Source organism: Geotrypetes seraphini, chromosome 13, assembly GCF_902459505.1.
Source record: "Geotrypetes seraphini chromosome 13, aGeoSer1.1, whole genome shotgun sequence".
Lineage (NCBI taxonomy): Eukaryota > Metazoa > Chordata > Amphibia > Gymnophiona > Dermophiidae > Geotrypetes > Geotrypetes seraphini.
This window is the reverse complement of record NC_047096.1, coordinates 73,131,844-73,157,942: the sequence shown is the minus strand read 5'-3', so window position 1 is coordinate 73,157,942 and position 26,099 is coordinate 73,131,844. Positions and strand designations below refer to the sequence as shown.

The 26,099-nt window shown below is 43.3% G+C and overlaps 1 protein-coding gene across 1 annotated transcript; it reads left to right on the top strand.

Moving 5' to 3' along the window:
- Positions 1 to 15,612: 15,612 nt before the first annotated feature.
- Positions 15,613 to 18,275, top strand: FZD2 (frizzled class receptor 2). The gene is given in 12 exon segments (XM_033918878.1): positions 15,613 to 16,863; positions 16,865 to 16,919; positions 16,921 to 16,956; positions 16,958 to 17,206; positions 17,666 to 17,698; positions 17,700 to 17,852; positions 17,854 to 17,977; positions 17,980 to 18,021; positions 18,024 to 18,079; positions 18,081 to 18,195; positions 18,198 to 18,234; positions 18,236 to 18,275. Coding segments are annotated over 12 exon segments (1,617 nt in total). The 5' UTR covers positions 15,613 to 16,186.
- Positions 18,276 to 26,099: the final 7,824 nt, after the last annotated feature.

Here is a 26,099-nt window from a genome sequence, read left to right as displayed (position 1 = left end):
GTTTGGGGGGTTGTAACCCCCCCCACATTTTACTGTAAACTTAACTTTTTCCCTAAAAACAGGGAAAAAGTGAAGTTTTCAGTAAAATGTGGGGGGTTACAACCCCCATACCCCCCACAACACCCCCACAATGCGGCGCGATCTGTATTAAGTAAAGTGGGGGGGTTCCCCCCCACGCCCCCCCCGTTGGAGCCCTAAAAACAGTAATTTTCTTCGGCGCGCGCCTCCGCGCTGCACTCAATTGTCTGCTCGCGCCTTTGTCTCGGCGCGCTTTTGACCTGACACCTTTAGGGCCGGCTGGCACGCTGAACGCTCTGCGTTGCTCCCGACACTCATAGAGTTCCTAGGAGCGTTGGGAGCAGCGCATAGCATTCAAGGCCCCAGCCTGCGCTAAAAACCGCTTTTGCGGTTTTGTAAACGGGGGGTGGGTGGGGGGCAAGTGCTGATTCCATCTTGGAGTGCCCCTCCAAAGAGCCAGTTTTAGCTTGGGTGCTAGCCAGGCATTTTCAGTGGTACTATGAGGTTACTTTAGATAGATTGCGAGCCCACTGGGAAAGATAGGGGAAAACGCTTGAGTACCTGAATGTAAACCGCTTAGAGTAGACCACTTCCATAGATAGGCGGTAAATAACATAAAGAAATAAAGTGCTGCTGAAAATACTTGGTTAGCCCAGGAGGGTGATTTAGTTTATTTATCTATACTGTTAGTAACATAGTAGATGACGGCAGATAAAGACCCGAATGGTCCATCCAGTCTGCCCAACCTGATTCAATTTAAATTTTTATTTTTTTTAATTTTTTCTTCTTAGCTATTTCTGGGCGAGAATCTAAAGCTTTACCCGGTTCTGTGCTTGGGTTCCAACTGCCGAAATCTCTGTTAAGACTTACTCCAGCCCATCTACACCCTCCCAGCCATTGAAGCCCTCCCCTGCCCATCCTCCTCCAAACGGCCATACACAGACCCAGACCGTAGTTTACATGAATTTATTCAGGTACTCAAGCATTTATCCCTGTGCGTCCCGGCAGGCTCACAATCTATTTAAACAGCCAAGATCCTCGACTTGCCATTTGAATCATTTTGAATAGCAGGCTCTTTTTCTATGAGGAGAGACTGGAAGCCCTGAATATGTATACCCTAGAGGAAAGGAGAGACAGGGGAAATATGATTCAGACGTTCAAATACTTAAAGGGTATTAACGTAGAACAAAATCTTTTCCAGAGAAAGGAAAATGGTAAAACCAGAGGACATAATTTGAGGTTGAGGGGTGGTAGATTCAGGGGCAATGTTAGGAAATTCTACTTTACGGAGAGGGTGGTGGATGCCTGGAATGCGCTCCCGAGAGAGGTGGTGGAGAGTAAAACTGTGACTGAGTTCAAAGAAGCGTGGGATGAACACAGAAGATTTAGAATCAGAAAATAATTTTAAAGATTGAACTAGGCCATTTCTGGGCAGACTTGTACGGTCTGTGTCTGTGCATGGCCGTTTGGAGGAGGATGGGCAGGGGAGGGCTTCAATGGCTGGGAGGGTGTAGATGGGCTGGAGTAAGTCTTAACAGAGATTTTGGCAGTTGGAACCCAAGCACAGTACCGGGTAAAGCTTTGGATTCTCGCCCAGAAATAGCTAAGAAGAAAAAAAAAAAAATTTAAATTGAATCAGGTTGGGCAGACTGGATGGACCATTCGGGTCTTTATCTGCCGTCATCTACTATGTTACTATGTTACTATGTAATGTGTTTGTATGTTCAACAGCTTCCTCGTATACCTTTGAATTTCCAGTCCAATCAATACTTACTCCAAATGGGGAGATAGCCCTTGGACCTTCATTCCCTAACACCGATGGATTTTACCGTCTTATCACATCATCTGGTCCAGCTTTTGCAGTGACCCTCTGGACTTCCCTCTGAGGCAGCCAGATGGTGGCAGTGTTGCATGACAGTCAAAATGCCCTCCAGGCTGGGAAGGAGGGGATTGTGAACAATATCTCTATGGCATCCCCATCTCTGAGTGGCCTAAGGACCAGGAGCCAAGTCTGGGAATCCGATCTTTGTTCTGCACTCCGCTTCGGGCTATTGGGCTACCAAATGAAACCACATGTCAGAGTCAGATTACAACTCTTTCTAAAGCAAAAATGAGTGAGTCAAAGGAAATCTATAAAATTAAAAACAATATTGTTTCCACTGACTGACAAGTACATAGTTCAGCTGTTTGAGGCATCCACCCTCAAGTGCCAAAAAACTGAATGGACCAATCGGATCTTTCATCTCATGGGAGATTTTGGGGGGAAAAAACCCCTCTTTTGTAAGGACTTGCTCATAGCTTGTTCCTCTGAATGAGAGTGTTAGCAAAACTATCTTCCAGCCATGCTTTGAAAGATTATTTCTCTTCCTTTTGTAAACCTTTCTCTCACATACATTGAAAAAGAGGGGTGTGGGGGGGGGGGGGGGGTTCAGCATCTCCTATGTATCTTTTCCCTTCTCCTCCCTCATCAGGGTGGTAGGGGAATCTTTCCTCTTCCCAAATGCTTGGTTGAAATCAAGGCTTGATAAAGAGGAGTGGGGGAGGGAGACCCACTGCCTCCTTCTATGAGATGACGAGGGGGTGTGGAATAGTGAGAGAGGGGAAAGGTAAAGTCTGCTTTTTTTTTTCCAGTAGTAAATCAGAGTAAGTCTTGTTCCCCTTGTGCTTTGATTTCTCCACTTCAGTATCCCTTCCCCCTCCCTGACATAAGCAGGGAGATGGTTTCAATTACCCACTGAAAAGCACTGGGGGCCCTCCTTTCAAAATGGCCTGGTCTTCTGTACTCATAACAAAAGCTAAAGTTACAGGAAAGAGAGAGAGACTGGTGAGGCAAAAGCAAGCAACTAGAAAGGAAAAAAAGACAGCGAGAGAAACAGCAAAGAGAAAGTTAAAATATTAAAGAGTGGAAGCGACAATTATGAAAGATGGCACAAGAAAGAGGTGAGAAAAGCTGGGTCACCAGAGGGGATGGAGAGCAGAACACATTTAGGAGAAGGAGAAAAGTATAGGGGGGGGGGAGAGAGAGATCAAAGAAGAGACAGACTGGAATCCCAGAAAGACTTGAGTGATAAAAAAAGAGCGGAGCATTAAAAAACAATTATTCATCTGACTGGAAAAGAACTCTCCCTTCTGTCTCCCCTGGGCTGTTGTAACAAGCCCCAAGCTCCCCCCTCCCCCCCCCCCCCCCCCCCGTGCCATCGGAAAGAACACATTTGTCTGGAATTTGTAATTATTATTCTGAGGTAAACTCTCTCACACACACAGATACATAAACAAGGATTTCAAAAGCCTACAATCTCTTCTGTGTGTGTGTGTGTAGGGGATGGGGAGCTCAATGTAAGAACAGTACCCTGAAGCTTCAGGACAGAGTGGGATTTCACTATAAAAAAAAGATTCTTTGAATCAAGCATTCCTCAGTTCTACTGACACACTGGTCTGATTCCCTTGACATAAATATCTAAAGGAATTCTGGAAACATGTCCAAAAACCCAGAGCTGTTTGCTTGTGTTCTTTTTTTTTATAGTTTGCAAATATGAGGAACAATTTTGAACTCTCAACCTTTATTCCCGGAGACAAAGGTTCAATGTTATGAGGTTGATAGCAATACAGAACTTGAAATGTTGTTCTTTCTGCATTGATGTATTCTATGTAAAGTCATATGGATGCAATGTTAATCCATATGCAAACAAACATTTAAAAAAATATGCCTGATGCAGACTGGAACTCATTTTCAGCGACAACCAGCGGTAGCAGGAGGCTCTTAACCTCCATAAAGGGAGCACGTCTCAAACAAATGGTAACGGAGCCCACTAGGGCCCAGGCGATTCTCGACCTGGTACTCGCCAACGGGGAAAGCTTCTCAGAGGTCTCAGTAGGAGATACGCTAGCCTCCAGCGACCACAACATAGTATGGTTCAACCTTAGGAAAGGCTTCCCTAGATCAAACACGAAAACAAAGGTACTCAATTTCCGGGGCACAGACTTAGCACGCATGGGAGATTTCGTCCATCGGACGCTGCAGGACCAAGTGAAGACTGATGATATAGAAGCTAAGTGGTTAACACTGAAATCAACCATACATGAAGCAACTAGCCGCTTCATAAAATCAGTAAATAAACGACAAAGAAACAATAAACCCCAATGGTTCACCGCGGAGATCTCGCACCTCATTGAGGAGAAGAAAAAAGCGTTTCTCTCCTACAAGCGCACGGAGAAACGAGAGGCAAAGGTAGAATATAGGACCAGGTCTACAGCGGTCAAAATGGCAGTTAGGGAGGCAAAATTTTGAGTGAAAGAAATTCTGGCAAAAAACATTAAAAAGGGGGACAAATCCTTCTTCAGGTATATTAGTGACAGAAAAAGGAACACAGGCGGGATAGTACGCCTTAGAAGACCGGACGGAAGTTACGTGGAAGCAGATTCCGATAAAGCCGAACTACTGAATGAATACTTCTGCTCAGTCTTCACCTGTGAGGCACCGGGACACGGTCCGCAGTTTACAGTGAACTTGCAAGACTCAAGGTGAACAAAGCCATGGGACCAGACAATTTGCACCCAAGAGTGCTCAGAGAATTGAGCGATGTCCTGGCGAAACCGTTGGCTGAGCTATTCAATCTCTCCCTAAGTAAGGGGAAAGTTCCCCTGGACTGGAAATTAGCTAATGTCGTTCCTCTGCATAAAAAGGGTTGCAGGGCAGAGGCTGCGAATTATAGACCGGTGAGTCTCACATCAATAGTGTGCAAACTCATGGAAACACTAATTAAAAGCAAATTGGACACGATCTTGAAAGAAGGGAATCTTTGGGATCCCAGTCAGCATGGATTCACCAAGGGTAGGTCCTGCCAATCCAATCTCATCAGCTTCTTTGACTGGGTAACAAGAAAGTTGGACTTGGGAGAGTCTTTGGACGTCGTGTACCTGGACTTCAGTAAAGCTTTTGACAGTGTCCCACACCGCAGTAAGCCTCACTTCAGTTGTTGGAAAAATAATGGAAGTGTTGCTGAAAGAAAGGATAGTGAACTTCCTAGAATCTAATGGGTTACACTGGATCCGAGGCAACATGGCTTTACTAAAGGTAAATCTTGTCAAATAACCTGATTGAATTTTTTGATGGGGGTGACCAGAGAGCTGGATCAAGGACATATGCTAGATGTAATTTACTTAGATTTCAGCAAAGCCTTTGACACAGTTCCTCATAGGAGGCTTTTGAACAAACTTGAAGGGCTGAAGTTAGTACCCAAAGTGGAGAACTGGATTAGAAACTGGTTGACGGACAGACGCCAGAGGGTGGTGGTTAATGGAAGTCAATCGGAGGAAGGAAAGTTGAGTACTGGAGTCCCTCAGGGTTCGGTGCTGGGGCCAATCATGTTCAATATGTTTGTGAGTGACATTGCTGAAGGGTTAGAAGGAAAAATTTGCCTTTTTGCAGATGATGCCAAGATTTATAACATAGTAGACACCGAGGAGAGTGTGGAAAACATGAAAAAGGATCTACAAAAGTTAGAGTTATGGTCTAATATCTGGCAACTAAAATTAAATGCAGAGTAATGCATTTGGGGATTAATAATCGGAAGGAGCTGTATATGCTGGGAGGTGAGAGGCTGATATGCACGGATTGGGAGAGGGACCTTGGGGTGATAGTGTCCAAAATCTAAAGGTGAAAAAACAGTGCAACAAGGCCGTGGCTGCTGCCAGAAGGATGCTGGGCTGTATAAAGAGAGACGTAACCAGTAGAAGAACGAAGGTGTTGATGCCCTGTACAGGTCGTTGGTGAGGCCCCACTTGGAATATTGTGTTCAGTTTTGGAGATCGTATCTGGCGAAGGACACAAAAAGGCTTGAAGCGGTCCAGAGGAGGGCAACAAAAATGATAAGAGGCTTGCGACAAAAGACATGAGGAGAGACTGGAAGCCCTGAATATGTATACCTTAGAGGAAAGGAGGGACAGGGGGGATATGATTCAGACGTTCAAATACCTGAAAGGTATTAAAGTAGAACAAAATCTTTTCCAGAGAAAGGAAAATGGTAAAACCAGAGGACATAAATTGAGGTTGAAGGGTGGGAGACTCAAGAACAATGTAAGGAAATTCTTCTTTATGGAGAGAGAGGTGGATGCCTGGAATGTGCTCCTGAGAGATGGTGGAGAGGAAAATGGTGACAGTTCAAAAAAGCGTGGGATAAACACAGAGGATCTAGAATCAGAAAATAATAGTAAAGAACTAAGACCAGTACTGGGCAGACTTGCACGGTCTGTGTCTGTATATGGCCGTTTGGGGAAGGATGGGCTGGTGAGGGCTTCAATGGCTGGGAGGGTGTAGATGGATTGGAATTTTTAGATTGAATCAGGTTGGGTAGACTAGAAGGATCATTCAAGTCTTTATCTACTGTCATCTACTATGTTACTAGCTAGATGAAAGGAATGAAGTCTGGAATTAAATGCTAGTTGCATTTCTATTGGAAAAATATGCAAAGAATCACCTGTGGAAAATACTGTATACTTATTAAACCTTGCCTAATTTCTCCAGCAAAGTACTGTTTACAGTTTTTAAAAATTATAATTGGTTAAAATTTGGTAGCAGTGGTACAGTTCTTATGGCTCTGTTAGTCCTGGAAGAGGAGGCCTGTGGGATCCATTAAGTTCTTCTATGCTACATCTTTACATCATATTAAAAACAAACATACCAACACCAAGCTTTTTATTAAAGTTTCCATTAAGAAAATTAACCAGCCAATTTGTAAGGTATGTGATTTCACCTTTAACCATCCTATACTCACACCTCACTTTTAATTTTTGGGAGGACTACATAGATTACTTTGTACAAGGCTGTGTACAATGCTACAATATACATGTTAATCAAACAAAAATGAAAATGACGTGCAATACGAGATCTTTTTGGTACTTTCAAAAGACTGAGTAGTATTTTTATGTTAAATCCACTCCCAGAAACCAACATGCATTTCCATAATTGCTGACTATAGACCATTGTTAAAAAGACAGAAGTATTAAAGACTGATTGTGCTTACGACATCTAGATCAGAAAAGGAGTGTCCAAGTTGGGACATTTACAGTTTCTAACTCATTTTATCAAAGGCCCTGCTGAATACGGAGCCTTTTTAACGAAAATAGATAGGGCTGTAATTCACTCATCATTGAGTGGGAGCAACCATTAAAAAAAAAAAAAAAAAAAAAAAAAAGAGTGCCATCGCTTGGTATTGTTGGATGTGGGAATAAGGGGTGATGTATTCTATGTAAGTATAGTAAAATCTTTTTTTTTTTCAGTAGCTGGTCCTTTTTTATGGACTGGTCTTCCTGGAATTTTGTGCTTCTGTGACAATGTGCTTGGTTTTAAGAAGTTACTAAACACATAGAGGGGCATAATCGAAAATGTGCCTAAGTCTGAGGTTGGACGTTTTGTGCAAGACGTCCACAAACCCAGTAGGAAAAATATCCATTTTCAAAGTATTTTTTAGTTTTGAAATGAGCTAGGTATAAGTTTTGCTCCTTAGGACGTCCACCTTTTTTGCCCATTTTCAAAAATAAAAACGTCCGTGTGAAAAACGTACATAAGCAAGTTTTGTAGACGTACCCACCAACTACCTTGTCTGATTGTGGCAGAAGGAATCCCCATCAGCTGAGTTGGTTTCGGGGATTCCTGGTGGCTGTTGATAGGGATTCCCCCTGCCAGGATCAGCTGAGCTGCGGAGCCTTACACCCCTCCCCTGACATCTCTGCCCCCTCCAAATCCCCCCAACATTCTTGGGCCCCCCTCCCACATCCCCAGACCCCCACTTACCTTTGGATGAGAAAATGGCAGGACGGAAGCCCACTCCCTCCTGCCTACAGGGCCACTTGCTGCAAATGATGGGGCTTCCCCCTCCCACTGCATCTTGGGATGCAGAGGGAGGAGCTAAAGGCCCTGCATTAAGAGTTAGTTAGATGCCAACAACTCATACTCGAGTCCCAGCAACTTAATGAATTACAGATGTAAAAAGAGATCAGTTTTGTGCTAGTTTGGTAAGATCCCCATAGTTGTTTTCAACAAGTCCAGCTATCTGATTACAGGTTGCTCTCTTCGCCTGCGTCCTTCGATCTTCCCAAACATATTGTCATTCTCCAATGATCTTTCTCTTCTGATAGTGTGGCCAAAATAAGAGTTGTGACTTCATCATTTGGGCTTCGAGTGACCGTCAGGGGCATTTTTGATTGGACGTCTAAGTCTGAGGTTGGATGTTTTGGGCAAGATGTCCACAACCCTAGTAGAAAAAATGTTCATTTTCAAAGCTGCCAGACATATATCCTATATTTTTGAAAATGGCCAAAAAAGATAAGACGTCCTAAGGCCCAAAACGTATACCTAGCTCATTTTCAAAAATAAAAGAGACATTTGGCAGCTTTCCTACTGGGTTTGTGGACGTCTTGCCTAGGTCATTTTCAAAAATAAAAATGTCCACATGAAAAATGCAAGATTTGTAGACGTATCCAACTACCTTGTCTGATCGTGTCAGAGGAATCCCCATCAGCTGAGCCAGTTTTGGGGATTCCTGCTGGCTCAGCTGAAGGGGATTCCCCCTGCCAGAATCAGCTGGAAGCCTTATACTCCTCCCCACATAGCCCCGACATCCCAGTTACCTCTTACAACTACACCCCAACATCCAATTACCTCCCCCCCCCCCGACATTGCCTGACATCCCAATTACCTCAAACAACATCATCCCGACATCCAATTACCTCAAACTACTTCACTGGCTACCCATCCAATCTCGAATAAAATTCAAAACATCCTGCATTATACACCGCTTACTCTATGGTAACTCTGCTGCCCCACTAATTCACCTATTCTCCTCAGCGTGGTCCGCCTCACGCAGAAATCTCAACAGGATGCAACTGAATCTCCCCACAACAAAAAGTTTAAAATACAAATAAATATTCCACTCGATGTTCACATTCTCGGGTGTGAAAACTTGGAACAACCTCACCGAAACCGTCAGGACAGAACCTAGCTACACCACATTTCATAAGAAACTAAAGACCCTTTTTTTCGACTCCATAAGCTCTACCAGAAACCAAGCCCAACTTCCACCTACACCGAACCTTTCTTCCTTTCACCACACTGTAACCTAGTTCTCAGTTACACACTAATTAATGATTGCAACTGAGTATGATTGGAACCATACTCAGCTACTCATCAGCTTATGACCGTTATAGATTTCCTCTTCTAATGACTTCATTGTCTTATACTTTTAAGTTTTCTTGCAGCTCTCTACTTCTCCCCTAATTGCCCTTTTATGTACCGTCTTCTCCTCTTGGACTAACGATCTTTGACTTAAGTAATCCCAAGGTCTTAATTCACTTTTGCGCATCCCTGTATTGTCTCCTTGGATTTCAGTAATGTTTAAAATGTATTGTCTAATGTAATGTCTTAAATATAATGTCCTGCTTAGTTCTACAGCAACTTCCTTCTTAGATTTCTGCATAGATCAAAGTGTTCTCCACTTCTTACTGTAAATCGCCTTGAGCCTTTATAGGTATAGCACGATGCACAAACAACAGATTAGATTAGATCCCCAGACTCCCCTGTACCCCCCCCACCCACCCAGCATCTCTCCACATTCCTGGACACACCCATCACCACCTGACATAAAGAAACATATCACCCGATATGAGGCAACACCGTACACACACACACACACATATCCCTGGACCCCCCCCCCCATACCTTCCAATGCAAAATCGGCAGGATGGAAGCCCACTCCTTTCTGCCTTCAGGGCCGCGTGCTGCGAATGATGGCCTTCCCCCTACCAGTGTATTTTGGGATGCAGTGGGAGGGGCCTAAGGCCCTAATTGGCTTCAAAGTTTGTTTTGATTATTATCGGCACTTGGACATCCCTATTACAACGTCCAAGTGCCATCTTAGGCAGGTTTATGGACGTTTTAAAATTTTGATTATGCCCCTCATAGCCAGTTTGATCTCTTTGAGAAATAGTTAAGAGTTACAAACATCTAAATGATTTAGGGCATAGCTAAAAAGCCACATTTCATCATTCCAAAGTGAGACCAGTTTCCCTGAGAATTTCTTTCACAATAAACACCCTGAACAAGGTCCAGTCCTTCCTTTGAATATTTACTTCCAGTGTCCTTCATTTGAACAGTTGAGCTATTTGGGATATTCCATTGGCCCTTGTGGGCCCTTTTGCTTTTATATCAATAATCCATTGGTGACTTTTTTTTTAGTTTGTAAATACAGTAAAACTTTGGATTGCAAGTAACTTGGTATGCAAGTGTTATGCAAGACAAGCAAAGCATTTTATTAAATTTTAACTTGATATATATAAGCAATGTCTTGCAATACAAGTACATACAGTATACACGCGTCACATCATCACAACTGAGCCGATGGTTCTTCTCTCTCTGACGCTGCACGGTTTCAGCAAAGGCAGATCTTGTTTCATGAATTTGCTGCACTTCTTCAAGGGAGTAAACAAGGCAGATAGACAAGGGCGACTCGGTCAACATTGTATATCTGGATTTTCAGAAGGCGTTCGACAAGGTTCCATATGAACGACTACTTCGGAAAATTGCAAGGCATGGAATCGAACGTAAAATACTCACGTGGATTAAAAACTGGCTGGAGTATAGGAAACAGAGAATGGGGGTAAATGGACAACACTCGGACTGGAAGAGCGTCACCAGTGGGGTGCTGCAGAGCTCAGTATGGACCCGTGCTCTTCAACATCTTTATAAACGATCTGAACATTGGTACAACGAGTGAGGTGATTAAATTTGCGGACGATATGAAGTTATTCAGAGTAGTGAAGACACAGAGGGATTGCGAAGATCTGCAACTTCATATAATCAGGCTTGAGAAATGGGCATCGACATGGCAGATGAGGTTCAACGTGGATAAGTGTAAAGTGATGCATGCCGGTAACAAAAATCTCATGCATGAATACAGGATGTCTGGGGCGGTACTTGGGAGACACCTCCTAGGAAAGAGACTTGGGAGTTCTGATCGACAAGTCGATGAAGCCGTCCGCGCAATGGTGATGAAAAGGGAGAACCAAATGCTAGGAATGATGAAGGGGATCACGAACAGATCAGAGAAGGTTATCATGCCACTGTACCGGGCCCTCACCTGGAGTACTGCGCCCAGCACTGGTCGCCATACATGAAGAAGGACATGGTATTATTCGAAAGGATCCAGAGAAGAGCAACTAAAATAGTTAAGGGGCTGGAGGAGTTGCCATACAGCGAGAGATTGGAGAAACTGGCCCTCTTCGTTCTCAAAAAGAAGAGATTGAGAGGGGACATGATCAAAACATTCAAGATACTGAAGAGAATGGACTTAGTAGATAAAGACAGGTTGTTCACCCTCTCCAAGGAAGGGAGAACGAGAGGGCACTCTCTAAAGTTGAAAGGGGATAGATTCCGTATGAACATAAGGAAGTTCTTCTTCACACAGAGTGGTAGAAAGCTAGAACGCTCTTCCGGAGTCTGTCGTAGGGGAAAACACCCTCCAGGGATTCAAGACAGAATTGGACAGATTAATTTAGAGCACAAGTCTTTGGCTTGGGGCCCGTTGCGTGAGCGGACTGCTGTGCACGATGGATCACTGGTCTGGTCCAGTAGCGGCAATTCTTATGTTCTAAACAAGCAAAGTGCAATACAAGTACATACAGTATACACGCGTCACATCATCATAACTGAGCCGATGGTTCTTCTCTCTCTGATGCTGCGGGATTGTAGTGACTGTTCTAAATGAGCGAGGTCTTGCAATACAAGTACATACAGTATGTTGTATTAAAGTTTTTGGGTTGTGGAACGAATCATCTGAGTTTCCATTATCTCTTATGGGGAAATTTGCTTTGATATGCAAGTGTTTTGGATTACAAGCATGTTTCAGAACGAATTATGCTCGTAAACCAAGGTTTTACAGTATATGCTTATTGGTCCACACCTACTTTTTTTAATGCTTTTGGTTGCATTTACATGAATAAATAAAGGCATTGTGAAATCAACACAGTCATTATAAACTGACCTCCTTTGGTTCTTAAAGAGTCAAGTGTGGTCATTCGATAAAGTTACAGTTGAATCATTTAACACCCCCCCTCCTCTTTAGTGCCGCGTAGGCGGTAACATCTCCGACGCTCATAGGAATTCTATGAGTGTCGGACCTGCTACCACCGTTGCTGGCATTAAAAAACGTGCTATGGTTTTGTAATAATAATAATAATTTATTTGTTATATACCGCCAAAGCCATGGTAGTTCGAGGCGGTTTACAATAAGAGGCGCTGGACAGTCAGCGATATAGTTACAATATAGAATTAATGAATACAAGTACACTGAATGCAAGAACAAATAAGAAAGATGGACAGTCAGCGTAGTTACAGTGTAGAAGTAATGAATTCAGTATACAGAATACGAGAGATAATGAACAACAAAATTCTAGGTGACAAATCAGTTGAACAGTTTTGTTTTTACTAATTTTCTAAAACCTAGATAGGATGAGGAGAGCATGGGGGGGTTATGTTCCACTATTGCCAACAAATAATTTATAGCGGATTATGTACAAAGAATGTGATCAATTATACTAAGATATACATAAGTAACAAGACATTATTCCATTATTAACTATTAAGATAAAATTTCTGAAACAAAATTTTTTTAATCATTTTCTAAAATGGTAAAATTACTGTAGATCATATTTGAATTGGCAGGATGTGCCATACTAACGCAGCCTGATAAGGAAAGAAAACAGCAAACAATCTTTTATATAGGATTCCTTTTAAACTTGGAAATTGTAATGTTAAAGTACTGCGAACATTATCATAGTGTCCTATCAATGGCCTGCAAATTAACCCCCTCTTTTATGAAGTCACATTAAGCATTTTATTGCTGGTCACAGCCGTTTTAGCTCTGACGCTCATATAAGCATTAGAGCTAATACCACCGAGGCCAGCGATAAAAAAAAGCCTAATGCAACTTTGTAAAATGAATGGGGGGGGTAAATTGCTCATATATTGTGGGGTCAATCCATATAATATTTTAAACACCAAACAGCACAACTTAAAACATGACACTAGCCTCAACTGGCAACCAGTGTGAAACCATATATGAAGCTGTAATTCTGTCTGATTTTCTTAATTTATAAATGAATTGGAATGTTGAATTTTGTATTACCGTATTTGCCGGCGTATAAGATGACTTTTCAGTACCTTAAAATCCTCCCCAAAGTCGGGGGTCGTCTTATACGCCGGGTACTGTTTACACGCCCTTACTTTACATGCCCTAACATCTCCTTCCTTACCTCCTTACGGTGCTTACGGTACTAGTAAACCTGCCGGGACATCAGCGGGGCCATGGCGGGACATCAGTGTGACGAGGGTGCCAGCTCCTTCATCCTGCGCAGTGGGAAGCAGCGGCGCTCTGGCCCCACCCCTTTTCTCTTGACTACGTCTCTCGCACATGCGGCCGTGTGTGGAGTCTAGCCCTTAAGGAAGTCTGCGGGGGCGAACAGGAGGCTTTTGAGGCTTTTAAAGGGAAACTGTCATGCCAGCAAACTTGCTAGGGACTTGCCCGGCACTTGCTCTCTCCCTCTATGTGTTATCTTCCTTCTATCATTGACAGTTTCAGTTGGGTTAACAGTTTAGAAAACAAATAGCATGGCAGCTCCCATGGGTTTATTGTTCTATTCAGCTTTAGTGAATTAATTAAAATTGTTGAAATAAATTCTGATGTTCTTTTAAGTTTTATTTGTTGTGCAGAAGGTGTGTGGAAGAAGGGGTAGTCTTATATGGCGAGTATATTACAAACTCTATATTTTAACTGTAAAAGTTGGGGGGTCGTTTTATACGCCCAGTCGTCTTATACGCCGGCAAATACGGTACCTGCAAACGTTTAAGCAGATGCTTGGGAATTCCCAGATAAACTATGGGCTCCTTTTACAAAGCCACGTTAGCGGTTTAACGTGCGTTAATAGCGTGCCTCCTCTTGAGCAGGCGGTAGTTTTTTGGCTAGCGCAGGGGTTAGCGCGTGATCAAAAGTCGCAGCGCGATAAAGCCGCTAACGTGGCTTCGTAAAAGGAGCCCCTATGTTGCAGTAATCTCATTTACTTAAAAATGACTTTAAAGCTTCTGATGGGGTTAGCGCCAGCCCCTAGCATAAGGAGGATGCAAAATCTAAGGCCAGGAAAATGCTATTTTGTGTTTGTCATGTTTAACCCTTTTGAATTTCTGCGTTGTTACTTCAGGAAGCTGTAGGTATCTGAAGAATGGCTAAGAATGACCCATCACCTAAATCAAAAAGCATAATAGCCAAATTTCTGCACTCAGCCCTCTCTGTAAAACAAAAATTAACACATTTTCTTCCTTTTTTTTTAGTTCAAATTTTTTATTGAATGATTATTCAGTTTAACATAAGAAAACAAAATACATAGTAACATAGTAGATGACGGCAGATAAAGACCCGAATGGTCCATCCAGTCTGCCCAAAATAAATTTACAATATTCATATACAAGAATATATGATAAGTCTGATCAGATACAATATATTGAATCTCTCCAATTAGTATAAAAAACCGATAGAGAGAAGGAAAGCAAATAGAATGGAAAAAGAAAGATCAGGAGAAAAGAAAAATGGAAAAAAGAGGATCAATGCTATGATATGATATCAGAGGCAGCTGTCAAGGAATTTCCAGGGTGAATTAGACATGTTAGAAGATATGGTGGACATTTGACGTTTTTCAGTTACATATTGCTCATGTTTATTATACAGACATAAGGAATTCCACCAAAAAGTATAATCTAAATGGGAGGCTGATTTCTACATTTTCTTCCTTCCCGTTTTTCTTTTCGAAATGGAAGTGATTAACCCTTAGTTTAATACCTACTTGCTAATGTGCCTAAACTTTGGGCTGCCACCGTCCAGGTTTATCTTTGAAGTAGCACAGCACTTAAAAAAAGATGTAGCCTTCTAAAAAAAATACCCCCCCTACCCCCCTGCAAGAAGCAAAATAAGTAAATACAAGGATCTTAAACCTGCTCACAGCAATTTGCGAAAGAATGTTCTCACTTTGAGGTGGCACCAAAGAAAAGGGGTCATAATGGAATCTTTTGTTAGGGAAAAAAGGCCAATTACGTGATTGTAAGCAACAGCCCGAATCCCATTGCACTAGGTTTAGGTTCACTTCAAATGCGCTTTCTTGACATGAAAGATATTCGAGATTCAATTTCTTTTTTTCTACTGCCCATTAGGCTCTTTTGGTAAAAAAAAAAAAATACTAGGAAAAGGCATTTCTACAGAGTTTCCATTCAGAGTAAGCTAAGACGACCTCTGTAATGCAATTGTATTTCTTTTAAACTTGGAGGAAACTTAAGGAAGTCCCGTCTGGTGGTAATTCTACACTCAGGAGGAAATGTCAGGGGGGGGGGCGGGAAGGGGAAGGCATTTAGAAAAGAAGCAAAGGCTAAAACTTCTTTTTTTTTTAATTAATCAGAAAATACGGTTCCTTCTTAAGCAACAATTTGCTACCCCTTTTTTTTTTTTTTTCCAACTTTATTAACAGAACTATTTGCAAATACTTGCCTGCGTGCCAAAGTTTTTTGTTTTTTTTTAAAGTGCAAGAAAATGTGTGGCAAATGTTGGTAAAGGGGAGAAATCTACAAATTAAAAACTCTTCAAATAACAAAGAGAGAGATTTTCTCGAGAAGCCAGCGCGAGAGGAGTGAAAGACATTTTTTTTTTTTTTTTGGGGCATCTGGTTCCCGATCTTGTTATATCGCGGTTGACCAATCGTGCCCTCGGGGCTGGTCCCCGGGTTTGAATCTGATTGGTCAACTGGAAAGCCAGGGGACGAGGCTTAGAGCGGGGAGGCTGTTTCAAGGCGTCCCGGGGGCCGAACCGGTGATGGGTAGGGGGGGGAGGGCCACCTTGAAACGGAGCTTTTTGGGAACTGGATACTGGGGATTCCGCGCGGCCGCACAAAGAGAGACGACGAGTCGGGCGCGAGAAGCGGCGCAGCGAAGTTCACTCGCCTCCCCCCCCACACCCCCATCTCCCCTTCGTGGCGCCCATGAGCTCGTGCCCTGAAAACTTTCTTTGCACGGCCAAGGAGCGGCAGAATTGAGGATTCCTTCCCCGAAGTGGTGCTTTCTTCCTCCGAGCCGCCCGCCATGCCTCTCCCCGGCGCCTGGCTGCTACTCTCGCTGAACTTTTGGGCGGCGTGCCTTGGCCAGTTCCACGGGGAGAAGGGCATCTCCATCCCGGACCACGGCTTCTGCCAGCCCATCTCCATCCCCCTGTGCACGGACATCGCCTACAACCAGACCATCATGCCCAACCTGCTGGGCCACACCAACCAGGAGGACGCCGGCCTGGAGGTGCACCAGTTCTACCCGCTGGTGAAGGTGCAGTGCTCGCCCGAGCTCAAGTTCTTCCTCTGCTCCATGTACGCGCCCGTGTGCACGGTGCTCGAGCAGGCCATCCCGCCGTGCCGCTCCATCTGCGAGCGCGCGCGCCAGGGCTGCGAGGCGCTCATGAACAAGTTCGGCTTCCAGTGGCCCGAGCGCCTGCGCTGCGAGAACTTCCCGCGCCACGGCGCCGAGCAGATCTGCGTGGGCCAGAACCATTCGGAAGACGGCGGCGGGGGGGGGAGGGCCGGCGGCGCCGCCCGCGCTCCACCGCCGGCCCCGCGCTGCGCGGCGCCGGCACGGCCGGCCCGCCCAAGTACGCCACCGCCGAGCACCCGTTTCCACTGCCCGCGGGCGCTCAAGGTGCCCGCCTACCTCAACTACCGCTTCCTGGGCGAGAAGGACTGCGCGGCCCCCTGCGAGCCGGCGCGCGCCGTACGGCCACATGTTCTTCGGGCCCGAGGAGATCCGCTTCGCGCGCCTCTGGATCCTGGTCCTGGTCGGCGCTCTGCTGCGCCTCCACCTTCTTCACCGGTCACCACCTACCTGGTGGACATGCAGAGGTTCCGCTACCCCGAGAGGCCCATCATCTTCCTCTCGGGCTGCTACACCATGGTGTCCGTGGCCTACATCGCCGGCTTCGTCCTGGAGGACCGGGTGGCGTGCAACGAGCGCTTCTCGGACGACGGGTACAAGACGGCGGTGCAGGGCACCAAGAAGGAAGGCTGCACCATCCTCTTCATGATGCTCTACTTCTTCAGCATGGCCAGCTCCATCTGGTGGGTCAAGACCTGGGCTTGCAAGGCGAGCAAAACAAGTACCTAGAATAGTTTGCATTAAAGTTTGGGGGGGTTGACTTTCCATTATTTCTTAGGGGGGGGGGAATTTGCTTTGCTATACTAGTGCTTTGGATTGCAAGCACGCTTCTGGACCGAAGGATGCTCGCAAACCAAGGTTTTACTATAGATCACAACATATTTCTTCACCGAAAGAGTGCTTGATCGCTGGAATAATCTTCCACAACAAGTAATTGAGGCCAGATTTTAAGAAAAGATGGGATTGGCGTGTCGGATCTCTTCTTGGAGGTAGATAGGGGGGGGGGGGGTCTTTGGTGTGGGCAGGCTGGATGGGCCGTGGCCCTTTTCTGTCGTCATTTTCTATGTTTCTATATAATTATGCTTACATTAGGAAGTTAACAATAACCCATCACTATCTTATTTCCCTCCCCCATTCCTCCCTTAGGTGGTCATCCTCTCGCTGACCTGGTTCCTGGCCGGCCGGCATGAAGTGGGGCCACGAGGCCATCGAGGCCAACTCGCAGTACTTCCACCTGGCGGCCTGGGCTGTGCCGGCGGTGAAGACCATCACCATCCTGGCCATGGGCCAGATCGACGGCGACCTACTCAGCGGCGTCTGCTTCGTGGGGCTTCAACGACATCCACCCGCTGCGGGGCTTCGTCCTGGCGCCCCTGTTCGTCTACCTGTTCATCGGCACCTCTTTCCTCCTGGCCGGCTTCGTGTCCCTGTTCAGGATCCGGACCATCATGAAGCACGATGCACAAAGACCGAGAAGCTAGAGCGGCTGATGGTGAGGATTGGGTGTTCAGCGTGCTCTACACCGTTCCGGCCACCATCGTGATCGCCTGTTACTTCTACCGAGCAAGCCTTCAGGGAACACTGGGAGAAGAGCTGGATCAGTCAGAACTGCAAAAGCCTGGCCATCCCGTGCCCACTCCAGTACACCCCTCGGATGACCCCCGACTTCACGGTGTACTGATCAAATACCTCATGACCCTGATTGTGGGCATCTCTCGGGTTCTGGATCTGGTCCGGAAAGACCCTACACTCGTGAGGAAATTTTTATCCAGGCTTACCAATAGCAAGCATGGGGAGACCCAGTGTGAGGGGCGGCTGGGGGAAATCTTTTTTTACATATATAAAATCTAAACCTATTTTTGTTTTAGGTGTTATTAACTTTTTAAAAGTGTAATTAAACCGGTGTAATTAGCATTTGTAAATTGATTTATATATTTATATTTAAAGAGACCAATGAAATCCAGAAGAGTTGGAAAGGGGATTTCCCCCCCCCTCCCCCTCCCTCTACCCAACTTTTAAAATCTGGACTGTTTTCACCGTACTTGGCCAGCGGTCCCTATAAAAGGAGCCATAGAGAGACCAAAAGGCTGTTTACATTGGCCAGCTTGGGACGCTGTAGTTCAACTTCTATAAATGCAAGAACTGTAATCATTTTGCCCATGCAAAGATTATTATGGAAAGCAACTGCATTAGGGGCAGAGTTTGAGGGATATGTAATTTTCTCCCCCTTCTTTTTTTTTTTTTTTTTTTCCTTCTCTCTGGATTCATACCTAGAGTCACAGGAAAAGACTTGGACAGATTGAATCTGCAATGAGAGAAGGGTGTAATTTTTGTAAAGAGTCTGTAAAGTGTTTTTGGTTTTTTTTTTGGGGTAAACTCTTATCTCATGGAGGAATTCGTATGGAAAGGCATATGGATTTTAATCTTTTTAAATACACACTTAAGAATAAAAACAACAAACCCAGATCGGAATAGTGAAGTATGCACATCTTGGTCCACTTTAGGAACACTGCCCTAGTTGATTTTTCTGTTTCTAATTCTGTGTACTATGTACAAAACTTGTCTCTTCTTGCACCAGAATATATTTTTGTGTTCTGATTTATTCTAAGCTTAATTTTTATCTTGAACTGCCCCCGCTTGACTTTGTGCAGGTTTTTCCTACCAGCAAGACTAAAACGAACACATTTTAAGTGACCTTAGGGAGAGGGGAGCAGTCATTCCTCACCCAATTAGTTTTGAGAAGCAAGAATTTAAAATGGAAAAGGGCGAGGAAGAAAATTTTGTTGGGGAAATTATAACTCGCCCAAAAAAAAAAAGGTGTCTCTCTTTTTAACTGCTAAATTAGAAGTGTTTTAGGTTTTATCGGGTGCTTTCTATGTGACCGAAACGCCTTGGTATTTCAAATCCAACAGAATGTTTCTATATTGTCCCCCTCCCCTGAAATAAACCATATTTTTAATGTGAGCTGCCAGATATTCTTACTTTACCCTCTGTCTTGTAAACTGTACGTGCTGTTCCAACGTGTTTAGCTATTGCATTGCAAGCCTTCTGTATTGGTATGTTTACCACACCAATGACTTACATTTTATGTAATTTTTAGTATCCAATTTGTAAAAGTCACAAATGAAAAAAAGAGATCCAATTTGCAAAAGACATTTTTAAAAAAAATATTTGTATGCGCCTTTGTGTGTTGAAGGCCTATCAGGTTCTATGGCATCCCAAACCAATTACCAGTATTAAACTTCAGAAAATGCCAGCAATTTAGACCGAAGTAGATAGTGGCTTGTGCATGTTTTTATTTACAGGACCATTAAGATATGCCTGGAGGCTGGAAGCTTTTCATCTTATGGTGGAGATCCAAAATAAATTTTGTAACTGCTTAGCTACCCTCCTTTTGGATGTGGAAGTAAACATGCACTTGGGGGGGGGGGAGGAGAGAATAAAACATGGGATATAGTAGGATAAAAACTGATAAATGTAAAAGTAAACCCCCCCCACAATAAAAGAAAGGCATTTTTTTTGAGGAAATAAGCTAGTTCTTTATTTCCCACAGTTAACTGTCTTGGAGACTCTGTAGTTTTATCTGCAATAAACCACCTTTAAAAGGTTAGCTTGGAAATAAGCACTATAACAAATCATTCTTTAGCAGGGTTCATTTAGGACTGGAAGAAGGGGATGAGCATGATGGAGCTATTAGCTAATATTTGAACTTTTAATTGGAAGATTCCAGAAAGAAGTTGGCTGCAGGAAACTGGATTGACTTTAAAATAAAATCGGCTACAGTCCGGTCAGGGCAAAGGCTAGGTTGTGTGGTATATTTTTTAGTAGTGACAGCCTCCGATGTTCTTTTTTTTTTTTTTTTTTTTTTTTTTACACTGGTGTTTCACACTAAATTACTACTTTCCTTTCTTGTCCAAGTGTTTTCTGTTCTTCTTTCCTGCCAAGGAGAGGTTTTCATCAAGGAAAGTTGATTTGTTTACCAGGACTGCAGTCTAGAGACACACGCCCTGCATGGATCTGGCATAGCCACCCCTTACCTCCTTCGTAGTGTCACATTTATAAGCTCTCCAGTTTTCCGCCAGTGTAAACAAACCTGGAGTGACACATTTAAAAGACAGAAACTTTTCAAAGCCTGAGGAGTTTGTGATTTTAACTTTTATGAGATTTTTCAGGCTGTGGCCCATTAAAGGGGCTAGGAATAGTCACCACAGCCTTTCCCATTTAGAAAAAAAAATGTTAAGAGCTAGTGGAACTTGAACGGATTTTATTCTGAGGTTAAGGTAAGACAAACACTTGTGAAAAGTGTTTATTAAAGTGAACCAGATGCAGAAGTATTCTTCCTCATACATGCAGTGATAAAAAGCAGATATTCTTGGAGCCCTAGGTAACTTCACTATTCATTTCTGCTCTTAAGGTTGAAAACTTATGTCTATAGAAAGAATGAAATTTCTAAACCTAAATGGTTTAATGTTAATAGTTTTTTTGATATAAGATTTGAAGATATCATCCAGCAGCAAGGATGGAAATATATACACTGTATATATTTTAAAAATGTGTGGAGATTTCATTAAGCTTTTATTTTTTGAGTTTTGTTTTTGAAATGATATTTGCTTCTTTCTAAAATATTTTTATTGATAAAAAATTGTAGTCTATTTTTTTTTTTTTTAAATGGTTGTTTTGGGGAGCATCCAAGGCTGTTCAATTGGTTTCTAGAATGATATTTTTATAGAAGTGGTCTTTCATTTCATCAATGTACTTTATTAATTTTCCAGGTTTTGTCAATAGGTTACAACATAGATATGAATAGTGTGGGAGAAAGGGGGATGGGAAGGGAAGAGAGAAGACTGCTTTCACAAAATAATTTCTGTGATCTAGTTATGAGGAGAACTTTTGGGAAACAGAGAAAATACAAACTCCCTAAGGGGAAGCCCATGTTAATCTACACCATTGAAAAACGACAAAGAAGCCAGTGGCCCTTTATGGACTACCCAGTTTCTTGAGGAGATGGGCAAATCCGCATGAAAACGGAGTGGGTGTGAGATGGGGGAAGGATACAGATATAGAAGACACATTGAAGTGCCGTCCAAATCCTGAGGGCTTTTCTTTACTCTTATCGCCTCCACATTAAGGCTGTATCTTCATTTGTATTTACCCATCTCCTGAACTAATTTCATGCTTCTGACAAAGTGAGCTCTTGTTCTCCAAACCTCAAGCTTCAGTGAATTGGTTAGTCTATAAAGCGCCACCAGCCTGAATGCTGTTATGGAAAATAAACAGCAATATGAAATAAGATTCTCAGAATCTGCAAAGATTTTTTTTTATAGAGTTATACTTGAGTCATACATAATGCAAGCTCATGTTTGGGGTTGGGGGTGAGTTTTTTTTTTTTTTTTTTTTTTAGATAAAACAAAGTGCTCCTTTTACTGAGCTGTGATAGCCGTTTTAGCGCGTGCAGAATTGCCCCGCACGCTAGACGCTAACGCCAGCATTGAACTGGTGTTAGGCTGAAAACACTATCGCAGCTTAGTAGCCCAAAATGTTGTCTGCAAATATTTTCATGCCTTAAAAAAATTCTGGGAGAAAATGTGAATCCTTAGGCTGGACAAAATGAAATTACTCAATACCCTCCCCCTACACACACTAGTGTGGCTTTTGAAATTAACTTTTAAAGTGCTTGTGTACCTTTCTTTGGGGGGGCAAAGATACACTTTAAAATTTTCCCCTTTGTATCCAGGTTGTGGCTCAAAAGTTTGGCATAGTGAGCTCTTATTGGTTATGGGAAAGAGGAGCAAAGAGGCACCAGAAATATGGTATAACTTCAAGGAAATAAGTGCAGACTTCTCCTGCGCTGCTATTTCTAGCGTTAGCCAGCTTTTCCGGCAAACTAGGGAATTTATGAAGGATCTTAACAGATAGGTTTGGCCTCTGCAACAAAAGCAAACCTGAAAAGGGATGCCCTTGTTTTTTTTGTTTTGTATAAGAGGAATGCTCCTCAGCCTGGAAACATTATTCAAAAGCGTATTTTCTTAAGCATCTTACCACAAACTGCCCATCCCCTCTCCCCTGGAGAAGCTTAACAGCTGCAGATCAGTTCTCTGAGCAGCAAAAGAGAAAGAAAAAAAAGACAGAGGCTAATGCAGTAAACTATCTGATGCTTTAGATCAGTGGTTTGCTCGTTCACACACTAGTCTAAACTCAACATGCAGAAAAACCTTTAAAAAGCAAAAAAATCTTGAATAAAAGCACTGCGATGGAGTATTGCAGTAGGCATGTAAACAACCAACTAGGAAATTGCTTCCCCTGTGAAAAAAAAACTGCCTCTGCTAAAGCAAGAGTCACACTTCGACTGGATGGGCCATTTGGCCTTTATCTGCCATCATGTTTCTATGACCATAAAGCTCTATGACAGGGGTGCCCACACTTTTTTGGCTTGCGAGCTACTTTTAAAATGACCAAGTCAAAATGATCTTCCAATAATAATAAAAAAAAAAAAAAAACAAAGCATACTACGCAGAGAAAATGTTAATGATCATTTGTATTTGGAGTTTTTTCAGAGGTTAGGCAGATGACTTTAAAATATGCAATATCACCTCAGTAACAACTATACAAAAATAGACAAATATACCCCCTCCCATTTTACTAAACCGCGATAGCGTTTTTTAGCGCAGGGAGCTTATGAGCGTCGAGAGCAGCGTGGGGCATTCAGTGCAGCTTATTGGCAGGCAGCGATTGGCTGGCCTAGAACTAACTCTCAGACGTCAGAATTGATGTCGGAGGTGAAGACTTGTGGGTCTGGCGCTTGTACGCGCCTGGCCTGGCTCGGGGAGGCAGGAAGAACAAGATCGCAAAGGCAACGTGATCAACTCACGTTGCCTTTGCGATCTACAGGTCGATCGTGATCGACCATTTGGGCACCCCTTCTCTATGACATCACAATGCAAGTGTAAAGAGCCTTAGCCAATAGGAAGAGGAGATAATGGATGCTGCAGATGGGCAGACTCGATGGTCCATTTGGCCTTTATCTGCCTTCATGTTTCTATGTTTCACCTCAAATTTCCCAAATCCGTAGTAGCCCGAATGGATTCCCCACACACCAATTTCCCTCCCCCCCAAAAAAAAAATCTAATTGGTGACCCATGTAAATCACCCTCACTCTAATTCACCCCCTAAATCTCATTGATGTCCCAAATGGTCCCCATCCCAACCCCACAAATATCTGCTGTTCTGTAGGCACACTACCATTTAACCCCACCAAAAGTCATATAGGTGGTCTTTGCGCCCTTCAACCCTTCTCTCCTTGTAGCCAGAGATCCATCATCCCCCATGCACCTCCAATGTCAGGAGGTAGGGAGCAGTGGCCACCACCACTCCTGCCTTTGTACCATCATTTTTCAAGATTGCAGCATGGAGGCCTGGAGCCATCACTTCTAACCTCCTAATGTTGAAAGCGCATGGTGGAGGGGTTGGGAGGTATGAGGAAGGTACAGGTGTCTGGGAGCCCACATGAGCCACCAATGAGATGGGGGGGTGGTGGAAATCACAGGCCACTGGAGATATTCAAGAGGTTGGAGGTCCACTTTGGCCACCAATGAGAATTTTTGGAAGAATGAAGGCGAGTGGCAGGGGGGAGAACATTTATTGAATGTTAAAACGTACAGCGCTGGGTACGCCTTTCAGCGCTAAGGAAATGATAGTAGTAGTCATAGGCATTAGTCAGGGCACCAGCCTGTTTTTATTTTTCCTTTCCTATCAGTGCATAAACCAGTGTTTGCTCACACACTGACAGAATGCAGTAAACCGTTGCAGTTGTACTGCTGCCATTGTGCGCTGTTTTTTTCCGATACGGAGCACTTTTAACGCAAGTAGCGATTGCATGTCACTGGTTTAAGAACATAAGCAATGCCTCCCGCTGGGTCAGACCTGAGGTCCATCGTGCCCAGCAGTCCGCTCACGCGGCGGCCCAACAGGTCCAGGACCTGAGCAGTAATCCTCTATTTATACCCTTCTATCCCCTTTTCCAGCAGGAAAATGTCCAATCCTCTCTTAAATCCCAGTACTGTATTCTGCCCTATAACGTCCTCTGGAAGCGCATTCCAAGTGTCCACCACACGTTGGGTAAAGAAGAACTTCCTGACATTTGTATTGAATCTGTCCCCTTTCAACTTTTCCGAATGCCCTCTTGTTCTTTTATTATTTGAAAGTCTGAAGAATCTGTCCCTCTCTACTCTCTCTATGCCCCTCATGATCTTATAAGTCTCTATCATATCCCCTCTAAGTTTACTATCAGGAGTAGAAAAAACTGCTATAGCGCTTGCATTAGAACTCTGTGGGTGGGAGATTAGTGCCATCTTTGCTGTACCGAGACCAGAGAGGAGGGAAAAAGGAAAAAATGAAATTGAAATGAATTAAATTAAAGTGTTAAAATCAACATTAAACCCTTCTGTGATGACAGAAGGATGTTCTGCTAAGTAAATACCAGGAAAACCAAAGCAAGGAAAAACAAATGACAGGATGTATGCAAAAGGTTTGATTTTATAAGTGGATTATGTGGTGAAATGTTCTTAAGAAAAAGTGGGTCCAAAGAGAGATGATTTCTCTCGTGCTTCTCCCCCTCCTTTGGGGAGCCCTGGTTCCCTCCAGAGGGGTGTATTGGCAGTTGCTTTTGGTGTGAACTAATTAAAGAACTGCAATGTTTTTACAGCTGGCTCAATGTGGTTCAGCTCAGCAAAAGAGATTTATTCTTTCCTCCCCCCACCATCCTACACCTTTCCCATCTTAACCATCTCTCCTTCACCCATCAAAGAGAAACATACAGTCTGTTTGCTTTGGGATCAACCATCCAAGGGAGACTATCCAAAACTTTGCCTCCATTGTTTGAGGTTCTACATGCATGAACCAGTGTATGAGGTCTTACACGCTTTCATTTAGAAGCACAGTTCATGGGTTTTATACATGTGTAAACCAGCACATCTAAGTCCCAGGTTTACAAAGCTAAAATTTAAACATATGAGTATAAAATTGAAAAACATGCTTGTGGCAAATGAGGAGGGTCTGGTCTTTTTTTTAAGTGGGACAATGGCAGGCCTAAAAATTTTTATTTCTGTTGTAGAAGAGGAATGGAGGTCTGTGTGCAAACAGATTAGCCCTGGGAATTGCACCAGTAAGGCCAGGCAGTATATCAGGTTTTTCAAATACCTGGGTTGACTAGGTTTTGGTATTGTTTTCAAAAGCTAATTAGAAAATGCAAAAGATCTTCAAAAAGTTTCTGCACTTTTTTTTTATTTTTTTAAACTATCTCAAAAACCAATTACATCACTTTTCCACATAATCACCCTGTTTGTGATACATTTTTCCACACTGTCCTACTAACTTCTTAACGCCATCAGAAAGAATGTTTTTGGTGGAGCGCAAAATTATGAAAATGCAGAAACTCCTCCCCCGCTTTTTACAAAACTGTAGCGTGTAACAGCTCCAACACTCATATATTAAGTTAGTGGAATTAAAAAAAGGTATCAACTCTTAAAATTTTGTTTTATTTTGTTTTATTACCTAGAAAGGGCTGGTATTGAGCAGTATGGTT